Source organism: Anneissia japonica, unplaced genomic scaffold (genome assembly GCF_011630105.1).
Source record: "Anneissia japonica isolate Jap-2015-1 unplaced genomic scaffold, ASM1163010v1 scaffold26_len2425191_cov177, whole genome shotgun sequence".
In the NCBI taxonomy this organism is placed as follows: domain Eukaryota; kingdom Metazoa; phylum Echinodermata; class Crinoidea; order Comatulida; family Comatulidae; genus Anneissia; species Anneissia japonica.
The window spans coordinates 203924-218245 of NW_022685220.1; the positions used below are offsets into that span (position 1 = coordinate 203924).

General features: G+C 33.9%; 1 protein-coding gene across 1 annotated transcript; it reads left to right on the forward strand.

Moving 5' to 3' along the window:
- The first annotated feature begins 4897 nt into the window (after window positions 1-4897).
- Window positions 4898-14032, forward strand: LOC117108368 (spondin-2-like). The gene is made up of 4 exons (XM_033250369.1): window positions 4898-4985; window positions 10181-10392; window positions 11717-12161; window positions 13078-14032. Exons 1-4 carry the CDS (start codon window positions 4898-4900, stop codon window positions 13350-13352), a joined length of 1020 nt encoding a protein of 339 aa, XP_033106260.1. The 3' UTR covers window positions 13353-14032.
- Window positions 14033-14322: the final 290 nt, after the last annotated feature.

Sequence of the window (14322 nt, forward strand, 5' to 3'; positions counted from 1 at the left end):
CTTTTCTGATTGCTTTAGTATTTGTTTCAATTGTATTGAAAAAGGTCACCGTAATTTTTCACTTTTCTATTGGTGCTATGCTGACCGCTCACCGCGCGTAGAGGCTGCATTTTGACCTCTTTTTAGTGAGTTCGTTTAAATTGCCATTTCGGCTGTTCACCAATCAAATATCTTGTTGTTCATTCCCCCCAGTAAACGGAAAGCTGAATATTCATAGATTCTTCTCATATAAAATATATAAATTGCAATTGGATGAAAAAAATCACCATCAAAACACAAATTTAAATTTGAATGAACAATCCTGTCTAGGCATTATGCCCGCAAAAATGCGAAGCTTAGCCTTCTGCCACCATTTTCAGAGGTCTGAAGGCCCTGGCCTTAAAAAAAAATTACCTCTAGCGACTTCGTTGGCTTTAAATTGCCATTTCGGCTGTTCACCAATCAAATATCTTGTTGTTCATTCCCCAGTAAACGGAAAGCTGAATATTCATAGATTCTTCTTATATAAAATTATTTATTTAAACAATATTTTGTGAGAGTGGTCCATCCAGCCTGAGCTGATCAATTGGGACCCTCAGTACATACAATTAGAAGATAAGTATAAAAATTAAACTTGATCTTTAACATCAACAAATTAATTAAATTAAACCAGAATATGAATTCCCATTGGATGAAAAAAAAATCACCATCAAAACATTAATTTCAATATGAATGAACAATCTTGTCTAGGCATTATGCCCGCAAAAATGCGAAGCTTTGGTATAGGCTTCCGCCATTGTCAGAGGTCTGGAAGCCCTGGCCTTAACAAAAAAAAAAAAAGAATGGTTCGTGTGGGAATCGAACACACAACCACCAGGTTTTGCTATTCATTATCAACCATCAACTAAACTGCCTTAAAAAAAACCAAAAAAACATTGGTTTGTGTGAGAATCGAACACACAACCTCCAGGTTTGCTATTCATTATACACCATCAACTAAACTCCTTAAAAAAAAAATTGGTTCGTGTGGGAATTGAACACACAACCACCAGGTTTCCCGTAATATGATTAGTCTATTTTTTTTCTAATTTGCATAACGAATTTTTCAAACATTTTTGTCTATTTAAAAAAAAGTGCGTAAGTTATGGAGATGGTAACAATCAAAAATCGATTATAAATTTAATTCTATATTTGTAGACAAAAAATAAACCCTCTTGGCCCATGGCCCAATTTTGACACCATGACCATGCGTAATATTAACCTGCATTATATATATACGAAGAAATTTTTCTAGTAGGATCAAAGTTGACTAACTGGTACTTGGTGTGGTACTAGGTTTATCGCATTTATGGCTTAGGGGCTGCGGTTTACCTCCCTCCGTTTAGTCATGCTGGATCATGGGTATTAAACTCGGCGATCGTGGGTTCGATTCCCACACGGGGCAATTTTTTTTTAAATTTTTTTATTTATTTATTATTTTTTTTTTGAAGGTCGTGGGTTCGATCCCCACACGAGCCAGTTTTTTTTTTTTTTTTTTTTTTTTTTTTTTTTTTTTTGGAAAAAAAAAAAATTTTTTTTTTTTAATTATTTTTTTTTAGAATAGAATCTAACAAGAACCAATTTTTTTTCCTTTAAGGCAATTTAGTTGATGGTGGATAATGAATGTATTGTACTCGTTGATGACGTCGCGAAATAACAACAAACAACAACGTGTCAGACCGAGCCTAGGCCGTCATGGAAGCTCACTGGCTCCTGTGTAATTCATGTTGAGCCAACTGCATACGAAAAGGTTACAATCTTTTCAGAGATAAGCTGGAAGAAAGTTTTAGACAGTGCCCATCAATGGAAGGATTTTAATACTGAGGAATGGAAGTTAGCGAAGTCCTTGGCTTGCTTAACCGTTTTTCTTCGATCGTCACTTCCAACCGTCTAGGCGCGTCTAGACTAACTAGCCTAAAGAGGGCCTACATAGCAGGTCGAGATCCATGAAAAGTCGTATATAAAGATGTGGGTTACCCACATCTTTATATTTGCAAAAGTAATTAAAATTGTTTATTGAGCAGATTAATCACACTGATAAACAATTGTACTACATTCGGCTGATGCATATGAACTTCTATTTAGAGACATAATTTCATAATTTTCTTTCCAAAAATCTTAATAAACGTTAACTTATATCACCTCATATCGACTTTTGAACGGGTGAAAATCGGCTCAGTATAACCCATTTTAAGTTTTTAGTTAATAGAACATACTGCTGTTACATCTTCTAGTTTTTCCCCACCGTTGTATTTAGGTACACGCTACAGTACACACAATGAGCCTACAACTTTGCATAGCAGAGTTCCGCACGAGTGATTTAGCCCACATCTTTATATGTCTGAGTTAACGCATGAATGGTTTCATGGACCTTCTCAGGATCTTATATCTAATTTTGCTGAGAGTTCCGCTTTAACAATTTCGTGGACATTTTGGTATCTGCGCATGACATGCTTCATTGCAGGATTTATAATGTGTTGAGAAGCACAATCTAGGAAGAGGAGCCGGCAGCTGACTCTCCAGAGTTTTAGAAGTTATTTTATTTTTTATTTTTATTGTTATATTATTTTGCTTTTTAAGCTGCTGGCACCTAGCTATTGTAGTCTTGCTTGATTTTTTATTGCCTTTTTTTTTATCTTAAAACAAATGAATGATTGTTAGATAGGATAATTTATATGAAAGAATGGTGGTGGTGGTGGTGGTGGTGGTGCTGCTGTTCTTTATATTTGAAAACGGAGACCTGCATACGAAAATTGAAAATTCGAAACAGAACCATTTATATTTTACGCAAAGTCGAAAAAAAAAGGCCAAAGCGATGCTCTAATCAAAGTTTTAGTTATATCCTATTTTTGTCTATCTCTTGGACATAAACATTTTTAATTCCTATATTTCATTCTCATAGTACTACCATGTAGCAATAAAAAATAATTCCATGTAGATTTTTCATGTTTTTAATATAAAGTGACTATAATTAAAGGATGAATTGTAACGCCGGTTACCAAGGAATCCCCCAAATGATTATAAAGCATATGATATAATTAGAAAAAAAAATATTGTAGCAATGAGTACTTATAATTGACTAACTAATAAATCACAATTGTGACAATATTTTCATGTAATAAGGATTGTAAATAGCGCCCTCTATCAGCGAACTGATCATATAAACTTTATTGTCATTACCATGAGACGAAATAACGAATAACGTTTGGTTGCTTATTTTACTCAAATTGTGAACATTAAAATACAAATCTAATAAACAATTGTCTGAAAATTAGTCACTTCAGTGCTACAAAATACAGGTAGAGCATGCAAATACTGCAATACAATACTCGAGTCCACTACCTAACCTGCGAACATATTACTATTTTTACGGGAAGTATTGCGATACAGTCTCTCGATATTTTCCATGACGAGCTGATTAGACCACGGAGAAAATTTCGTAGTTCAGATTCTGGCAGAAGTCACCGAGGTTATTGCGATAAAAGCGTGAATGTCCATCGGTCGTTTTAGACAACGGATGGTAATGGCGAATTCAGATTTGAGGAGTGGAGTTTGGTTCAATTCCTGTCAAGGTAACAGGATTTTTTCTCACGAACAAGACAACTCTATACTCCTTAAGAATCATAATGAGAGACTTAGTCTTATGTAGAGTATCTTGCGTGTATGTTTGTCTTGTGACGGGATCCACTTTGAAAAGTGATTAAGTTCACTGTTTGGCATATCATTGACTATGCCTATAAAGCTGAATATGAAAAAATATTTTTTTTAAATTAGTTTGAGAAAAGGACGTGGAGTTATAGGTGCTGCTGCGGCGTGTAAGCACAATATTAGGAGGGAATTTTGAAAAGAATAATAAACCGAATACTATCGTAAATGTCTTAGAAAATCTTTAAAATATGTTACCAAAAATATCAAGAATGTTTGGCAACAACAGAATAATAATACTGAACAACTTTCAAATAATAACGTCCTCTGGAGATCATGTGAATTTTCACCAGCCATTTAATGTTTTAAGTTTACACTAACATGTAATGCTCGTAGTGACAAGATCAAGTCCCCTCAGTACTACAAAACGATCTAGGTTCCATCTGAAATGAAAACACCTAAGAGATCTTGAAAAACTAATACAACTTGAGTCAAATAAACAATGTATCATGGGGTTTTTTTTAATCGTCAATTTGGCAGTTTTTGTTCTTCAAGTTATTGAAACTATTTTTACTTACTTTATTTACTTATTCTTTATTTTACCAATGAAACAATATATAAATTATCAATCCAAGATGGCAAAGAATGACACAGTTAAAAGAAACTTTGGCTCTCAAGCCAGTCATTCCATTTTAGAAAATTAATAAAAGGAACAATAACAAAATAAAAGTATAACTTACTTTCCTCTTTGATCAGAATTATATTTATATGGTAGTGGTCTTCCGTTTTTGTTATTAAGATGTGTATAAGAGACAGACATTATTGTGAGTGGAAATACTACCGTCTAATTTACAATCAAACAAGACTAGAAAGATACTGTAGGAAGCACACAAAAAATTAGTTAACATTTTTATTTCACAAACATGAAGGTGATTTACTTAATTTATCATATCATGACGTCATGGCGAGATCACTACTAAGTTGAAATAGATAGACCTATCCATGTCAAAGGCTGTAATTATTGTTTAATAACAGCTATAAAAAAAATTCAATTGACTAACTATAATTTTTTTGAAATTAGGAAAAACAGGAATCTATGTATGCAGATAATATCAAACGCTAGTAATAGGCCTACTGTAGTAAGCCCCTACCTACAGTCTTAATAATATACAAAAGGAATAAATCATTTATAGGAGAAATTGTGCACTTTTGAATTTGTAAAAATATTGACATGATGTCTTTTGACGCCAACTGGTCCCAGAGGCTGTTTCCCAAACACTACCCACTTTATAGGAAGCACGCACAGTGGTCGCCAATGATAGGTAAGTAATCCATGTTTGTATTATTTGTTATATAACAAAATGTGTAGAATATGAGGTTGTATACGTTATGTAATAATTTCAGTAGATCTATATATACTATTTTTTTCGTTGGTGCTATACTCGATACGGTACGATATTTATATAATTATGACTTTCTACCATTATTTAATTATATTTCATCAAATAAATTAATATTAATAATATGTCATATTTTTAAAAATCTACGAAGTCGTGGATGTTTTATTTTATGAATTCATTTCATGCTTTTCGTCCCTCTCTTGATTTATATATATATATATATATCGTTTTGCAGTAATGCTATATACATATATAGGCTTATATATACTATATATATAGGCCTATATATACATTTTAACTTAAAAAAAGAATCTGCGAGTACAAAAAAATACCCCAAACATGGATTTGAACCCTGGACCTCCTGTTGTCTAAGCAAAATATGTACTTATGTAGTGTATATTCATGATTCAGCGGATACAAGGAAGTGGATACCAGTGCTAACAGCGCTAAGCTTCTATACAACTATCATTGTCATCATTATACATTAACAAACCACTCTGATTACAGAAAATAGCAATACTTTGGCATCTACAGGAAACAAAATGTTCTGTGGAGTCACATCGAGCTCCGTCCAGACCACTTTATTCCAACATTGTGCACCTCCACCCTCCCCCTTCCCCCACTCCATTCACAAAATGCTGGACCCGCCCGACGGATACCTCGTTACGAGGACGCCGAGACACTTTACTGCTCTCGTTTCATTCAATACTTTTAAGTGCGTACCTCAGCGTGAAACATGTCCATTATAAATTCAGTTACAGGACTTTGCAGTTTTCTCAATGGGAATGGTGCTTCTGTAAATACCATAGTTTATCCGAAGAATTTTCTGTTCTATTTTCATATGGTAGTTATTTTTGGTTCACTGTTCTCTGCGGCTCTTACCAAAATAATTCCATTGTTCTGTTAAGTGTAGAAAATTAAGTTGTAACTTTCGAGGCGTTTCCTCATAAGGACACCAAATTCAATTTGGATTTTTGGAGTCAAGTAATTTTATAATACTCGAAACTATTTTCATATTACATGAGCAATGATACACACCATTTAATCGCATTGGTTTCAGAGAGGTGTGACCTTTATTGGTACTGTAATGATACGATCGGCACGAAAGGGATCAGCAGATATTGAAAAAAGACTGACAGTAAAAACTAATACGGTATCTTATATTCTATTTTTGTTAACTATAATTTACTGTATTTCGGTATAATTTAAAAGGTACAAGTTAGGCAGTCTAAAAAGTAATTTTTGTATTAAAAAAAAAATTAAAATTAAAATAATTTTAACAAATAGCCTGGTGTAAGAATCACAAATAGCATCAGAACAATTAAAATGTTGTTTTAAAAAATGATTTGTTATTTAAAAACAATTTTAAAAAAACGACATGAATTACATAAAGAAAAATTACTGGTGAACATGGTGAACATCAAGATTTTCATAACGATTTCATTAAAATCGCCTACTTAAAAACCTATCATCGCATTTTAATATTAAATTAATCAATATAATATTTAATGAACTGTTGTTTTTCAAAAATGCTATATCAAAATTTAATGTTTGATTTTGAAACACAATGATTCTTAACCGGGAATAAGACAATTTGTGACACCTCCACGTAATAATAATATAATAATAATAATAATAATAATAATAATAATAATAATAATAATAATAATAATAATAATAATAATAATAATAATAATAATAATAATAATAATAATAATAATAATAAATGATTATTTAGCAAATAAGTGTGCTTTCAAGCGTTTTTTAAAGACTTCAATACTTCTAGCATGTTTCGGATGGAAACAGAAAGATTATTCCACAGTTTTGGAGCAGAGGAAGAGAACAATTTATCACCAACAAATTTGTTGGATTTGGGAACAAAAAGAAAGGAACCAGTAACAGAACGGAGAGAATAGGTAGAAGTTGAAATATCAACAGGCAGGAGATATAACTAGGGTATTAAATGTCTAAATCAATATGCGGAACTGGATTGGAAGGCAGTACAAACAGTGACTATTCCACATGTTTAGCAGCCAACTAAAGCTGCTCTCACTTTGTTATTATTTCAACATTTTGGCAGATTTTGCTGCCATCATCAATGTTCAAAGTCAAAGTAAAATTCTGAGCTTGCAATGCACGCAACAAACCGTGATGAAATGGAGTGAACAAATGGGACACATTACTTTGTAAGTATGCCTAAATCTGAATTGAACCATAACAAATAGCAAAAAAAAAGAGAAAAAGAATGATTAAAGTATGATGCTAAATGTCAATGACGAACCTAAATTAACACGGCACCATTGCTTATAAATATAAGGAAATACGAATATAATAGAGACATAAGATTGCGTGCCTATAATCTTAGGATTTATCTCGCTTAATTTCTTACAGTTTTTATTTTAATTGCTCTGTATTTTTCAGTCATAAGTGTAACGCTGAGGAAGGACACAGAACATTCTCAAAATTACAATCAATAAAATGGGACAATCATTACTGTAAACATTAATAAAAAATAACTAAAACATTATGAAATAATGATTCAATATAAAAATCCTATATTATTATATTTACAATTATTACATTATTAGATTCATTTACATATCGCTCTTTAATTTACATGTACTTACAATTATTATAGTGAAACAATTTATACCATTACAATACTATACTACTATATCAAAATTACCTCGTTTTGGAAAGAACCAAGGTAATTTAACAAAAGGACGCACATCTCGGGACATCAAAGGTTATAACTCTGGCATCGACATTCTAGGCGCACGTGCGTCATTACAATACTATACTACTATTTAAAAATTACCACGTTTTGGAAAGAACTGACGTGTTGATACAGTATCTCGACGTTTCGAATAGATTGCTCATCAGGAGAATGGAGAGTCATTCCCAAATGTTTTAATATTCACAACTTAAAACCTTTCCATTTTATGCTACATTCAAGTAATATTAATTTTGAACAGAACCGATTCATATCTATATTTATAATCAATTTTTATCCAACAGCGATTGTACTTGCCAAAAATACCCTCGCAATGAGGGAAATAGCTTTTACTAGTCGTTGGAATTACCCATCATGAAATATTCAGGGACAAACACCATGGGCTGTTAGCCATCGCCAATAATTCAAACCACCGCAGCCAGACCCTAGAAACACTTTTAAGTAGGCCTATTAACTCTGCCATTTTTGGAAGTTTCCAGCAGTTTTCCGATTTTCATTGCATTTCTGGTAAAGTTCTGTTTCTTTCGATGTTGTTCAGGTCGTTTCTGTTCTCTTTCTCTCTTACAATCGCTTCTGTGTTCCATAAAATCAGTGGGGTATTTAGGGGAGGACGATGGGGTGCACATCCTCTTGCAAAAACCCCAAACCCAATTGAAAGTGTTGAAAGCAAATAAAATTACGCTCAAGTAGGCCTAGATCAAAGGCCACATCACTATCGCCCCCTCACTAGTAATCATCGAGCCTCCCCCTGCCCCCACCATTTCAATACTCCTAGATACGCCACTGCCTCTACCCTCATCCTTCAACTTTTCTTTTTAAAATGTTTAATACATTTTCATTATTTACTCGCACTCGTAATCTGTCTTTCCAACGGTATACAAAGCGCAATCTAAGTCTCCCTAATTTACTAAAATTAAATGATCCATCATATTTCCTCCATCATCCTCTACCTCGTTGTCCTCCTCCTTGTCCTCCTCGTTCTTCTTCTCCTCTTGTTTCTAGTCTTCTTTGAAAATTTACGGATTTTTTTTTGTTTTTTTGTAGAGACGCAATTTACAAAATGCTACTTTAGGCTATACATTCTCTGTATAATCCCCTGGTATCAACTTCCAAGTTCCAAGTGCAGGTCCTTTTTGTTTGCTTGTTTTTTTAACCGACAAATTTTGAAATTTTTTTAACTTTTCGTATTATTAGTGCTACCGAAAAATATATTTTATAACATAAATGTATTATAATAATATAATTATAAATTTAAGATGATGAGACCTACATCACAGTATTTTGCTGTACCCAACAAACCACGTTCGATGAAGGCGATAAACAATGAATTAAAATAATTTGAAATGGCGGGGGTCTATGTGTGCGGGTACACACCTGGAGATCGCCCGATGAATGATCGTCTGTTATCTTAACACCTAATGATATTGGATTTTTACACGCTCTAATAACCCATCTTATATTACAAATATTTATAATAATTCTCCTTTGATTCGTCTTCAGTCTATTGGAGCTGTCTACTCTAGATGTTTGACTTGAGGGTAATGATCAACTAACTACAAACGCTGGCCTATATCTTGGAGCACCATCATATAGTTACAACTGCAATTCTAGGCAATTTATCGAGAATTGTTTCATTTCTGGAACAATGTTACTACATTGGTGGGCTTAACCGTCGGAGCGGCGTCTTATATAACATTGTGTTTAGGGTTAGAAAAATGAGGTAGAATCCGTTAACTTTTAAATGAACTTGACTGTGCTGGGTCTGGGCCTGTAGGTCATATATAGGCCCGTCGCCGCTGGATCCTCTGTAAGGTGATATGGTTTCGTAGATGCAATAAAAAAACTATTCCCTGTAGGTGACCTATGGTATGATGATACAGTGCTTGAATCACCCTCCAAATAGATAATCCAAGACTTGTAATTGATGATGACAAGTGCGCTGCAAGACAACAGGGAACCTCACTGGAATAACTTTCTAGACCTATCCATACAGAAATGATAAAGCTGATGACTTTCATTATTGAATAATAATAATAATAATAATAATAATAATAATAATAAATAGTAGTATTATGTTTCAGTAACATAATAATAATTATTATTATCATCACCCATTATTATTATTATTATTTTTACTGTTATTATTATTATTATTATTATTATTATTATTATTATTATTATTATTGTTGTTGTTGTTGTTGTTATTCTTATTATATCTATTCTTCATGATAAAGATGTTTGTCAGACTCAACAGTGTTTGATAAAGCAGATTGCATTATAGTGATATTATTAGATCAATAAACAATGAATATATATGGCCTAATATTATAATAAATTACAAAAGTAATCCATTCACTTCTATAATCCTTTTATTTCTGGACAGGCGCAACACACACCGAAAACTTTCACATTTGGCAAATAGGCCATCTTGCTACCAAAGGTTTAAAGAGATTTGCAGAAGACGGTTTAACTTCACATCTTACCGACGAGCTTTCTCAGAACTCAGCCATCTTTTCTGTCTTCGGAGCTAACGCATTATCGGAGGGTACAGGAACATCGTCAGCGGTATTCGCTTTACATTCGAAAACGACGAAGGTGTGAATAATGATTATATATTATTTATTTCTATAATTTGAAAGTGGCATTGCTAATGTTTCACTCCATAAATAGGTGGTATGACTTTCGAACGGCCTACGGACACATCAAAGCGAAATATAAAATCACTCAAATGTATTTGTCCAAAAGTAAGTTCCATTATATTTGCCGATAGGCGCTGCTCAACAACCAGCACATTATGTTCATAGGATGTTTTGTTTATATTTTTGCAAGCATTAGTGTGAATACTTAACAAATAGTGAACACGTAAAACTACCACTATAATAGTATAGGCCTTAAATATATTAATTTGTTATCATATTCAGAGACCGGAATAATTCATAATCAGTTTATAAATATTAAATAATTCGGAATCCTTTTATTTGGTATTTGGCACTGAATGTACTCATAAAAGATGCTTGAAGAGTGGCATTTTCACCTTTTTGTTGCAAGTTTTTTTAAAAGTATTTACGTTTGGAGCATTGTTAATGCTAATGCAATTATAGTTACTATAATAACAAATATAACAACAACAAAATTGGCTACATCCAATGAAAAACCTTATTAAAAATCTATAATATTGACTACGAATAAGAAACAGCGCCCCACATGTTGCTCATCTGCCGAAAAGATGGTTACATGCACACCCCCACGCCTAATAAGAGGATATCACAAGACATACCATCCAGTATCACAAGTATCGTTATGGTATCTACCAATGTGTTCTGGTTTAATTCAGAATCTTTGCTTTAAGACTCTTAACAATAAGACGATCAAAGAACACGAGACCAAAAAAGTATTTCTTTAGGGTGGCTGGCGTTTTTTGTATTTAAGCAAGTGGTACCCATCCGATCACCGCCATCAATCGACAGAAAATTTAATAAAAGTGAACAATATATTGAAAAAACCCCACAAAATGCATACTGGTTGTAGGTATAGATAGCATCAGTCTCCACGATGGTCTAGGTTGATCCAGATCAGCCAAGTTTAACCTCTACCCAATAGACGAAACGAGAACATGAGACAAAAAAAAATTGTATTTCTTTAGGGCGGCTGGCGTTTAAAAAGCAAATGGTACCCACCCGATCACCGCCATCAATCGACAGAAAAGTTAATAAAAATTACAAAGTGGCTGCATCTACGCCACGTCATGCTGCAATGCATTAAGATAGGCAGAGTTATGTTTTTTGGGTAGGGTAAAGCCAAGTCGACCAATCAGCGTGTTGGGATTTGCATAATTCGGCGTAGATATAGCCACTACTTAAAAATTAACATTAATATTGAAAAAAAAAAACCACCATATGTATACTGCACTTTTTTTCAGATATCTCTTGTTGTCAAGATAATTCCTAGTCCAGACTGGTTTGTGGGTGTAGATAGCATCAATCTCCACGATGGTCTAGGTTGGTCCAGATCAGCCAAGTTCAACCTCTACCCAATAGACGCAGGCACCGACAAGGGCTTAGCATTTACGTCCCCGAATTTTGCCGAATCACCCGCTAAGTGTATCTCTCGTATTTACTGGAATCGTCCTTCACATCCGGCATCCTCATTCCGATACCCAACAACCAGAGGCTTACCGCCACTGGGTCAGTTGACATTTTCGGAAATTTCAGCTGGTGAATTCGATAAATTGAAGATGAGTCAAAAGTACAGACTTAATTCGATCGTGATGGCGGATAGGTGGAAAGAAACCTCTGACATAGACTTAAGCAAACTTGCCAATATTCTAGGTGAAAAGAAGCACACATTTGCAGATCAACCAAAAGGTATAGTGATAGCGGCATTATTATCTACCGCTTTTATTTTAATAGCAATGTCAATAATGGTATGTAATAACGACGACGACGGCGCGCGGCGCGGTGACGAGGACGATGTCGGGCCCGTAGCCAAAGGGGGTCGGAGGGGTCGGACGACCCCCCCCCCCCTTGGCTGGGGTCACCCTTTTCCAGGCCAAATATTTTTCTCATAGAGCTGCTAGACCTATATCCTGTGGCCTGTGGATCTATCTCAGGCCAAACGAGCTGACGAGCATACTCAATGAGTAGATTTAATGCTAAAGACATCACCTAATTATGCCTTTTATTCATCTCGTACCCTTGTTAACTCATGCAGTGACACTGATATTAACTTTTAGTTCGGGCGAATGTTCTTGCCTATCTTGATTCTAGAGCGAATCATGGTCAAAATATCATCTCGTCCTGTGTATACACCTTTGAATCGTGATACTCATATTCAGCATATGCAAGGGTGTCAGCCTTAACTTTTTTATGCTAAAACATCATCATTCACAGCCTCTAGATTTAAAAATTTTCTGGGTGAGGATTCCCCCAAACCCCCCCCCCCTCCCCCCCTATAAGAGACAGCCATAGAGCACCCCCTTGGAAGTCTGGCTACGGGCCTGGATGTTGCTGTTGATGATGCCGGTAATGGTGATAATGATGATGATGATGATGACGGTAATAATGATGATGGTGATGTTGTTGATGATGATAAGGATGACAATGTGGTTGATGATATGATGGTGATGACGATGATATTTACGATGATGGTGGTGGCACGATGATGATGATGATGATGATGATGATGATGATGATGATGATGATGATGATGATGATGATGATGATGATGATGATGATGGAAATAATGATAATAATGTTTATATGATGCATCCACTTTTTTCAGATCTACCAATAATTACCGATTGTAAAGTAACGCCCTGGGGCAGATGGAGCAAATGTGATAAACGTAGATGCGGGGTGGGAATTTTGAAGCGGTTTAGGTACATAAAGCAAGCACCAACACATGATGGAAATGCATGCCCCACCTTAGTCGAAATGAAGCCCTGTAGCCTACAGGGACTCAACAGTAAACGAATACGCTGTATTAAAAGTAAACTGGAAAAGGAAACAAGAAAATACACGAAGAAGCAAAGAAAACGCTTTGGTTACAAAGTATAATATCGTTTAATGAGATGCATAGACCACATGCCCTTGTATTTCTCCAATTGTACTATTAAAAATCAATTCATTAATGCTTACAGAAAACTCACTCCTATCCACCGACACATGCCTTCATCAAGATATAAATGATAGGATGAAAAATCTAAACCGCTGTGACCTGATTGGATCCTGTCATATTGACATTTCTAAATGCCTCGACTCTACTCAACACACCCTTCTTCTAAATTAATTAGAACATTACGTTCCTAAAAATAACCTTACATTAAGTACTTCAAAAGTTATCTGATACAACGAAAACTAATAAAATATAATAATATACTATCCGGTATCATATAAAGAAATTGTTTAAATTGGCGTATCACAAGGTAAGGAGTTTGTTAGAACCAATATTATTTTTATTGTTTATAAATTATCTTCCCCTTATGCATATCTAGAATAGAATGATGATGATGATAATGATTGTGAAAGGCCTAGTTATGTTAAAGCGTGATGCTGTTAGCCATCATTGGTACCATGATGATAACATGGTTACCTAGTGATGTTGACACCAGTCTACCACGTTGAGGTAGCATCTCCGACTTCAGACTGGAATTATTTTATTTTCCTATTTTACAGCCTATTTTTATTTTATATATTTTTAAATGTCATATCGAATTTATATAGAATAAATTACGAAATTAAATTTTATACAATGGTATTATTATTATTATTATTATTATTATTATCATTATTATTATTATTGCTATTTATATTATTATAATTATGAATATATTATATATAGAATAGAATAAATTACAAAATTTAATTTTATACAACGGTATTATTATTGTTATTATTATTATTATTATTATCATTATCATTATTATAATTATTATTATTATTGCTATTTATATTATTATATTATGACTGTTATCGCTATTTATTAGTCGTAAAAAACAATTATTGATTTGAGCCTATATATAATACA

Excerpts from the sequence above, each read along its gene's own strand:
- LOC117108368 (XM_033250369.1), top strand. The coding sequence starts at position 4,898 with ATGTCTTTTGACGCCAACTGGTCCCAGAGGCTGTTTCCCAAACACTAC. Across the intron at positions 10,393-11,716 it reads TACATTCGAAAACGACGAAG|ATATCTCTTGTTGTCAAGAT; the intron begins GTGTGAATAATG and ends ACTTTTTTTCAG. Across the intron at positions 12,162-13,077 it reads ATTTGCAGATCAACCAAAAG|ATCTACCAATAATTACCGAT; the intron begins GTATAGTGATAG and ends CACTTTTTTCAG.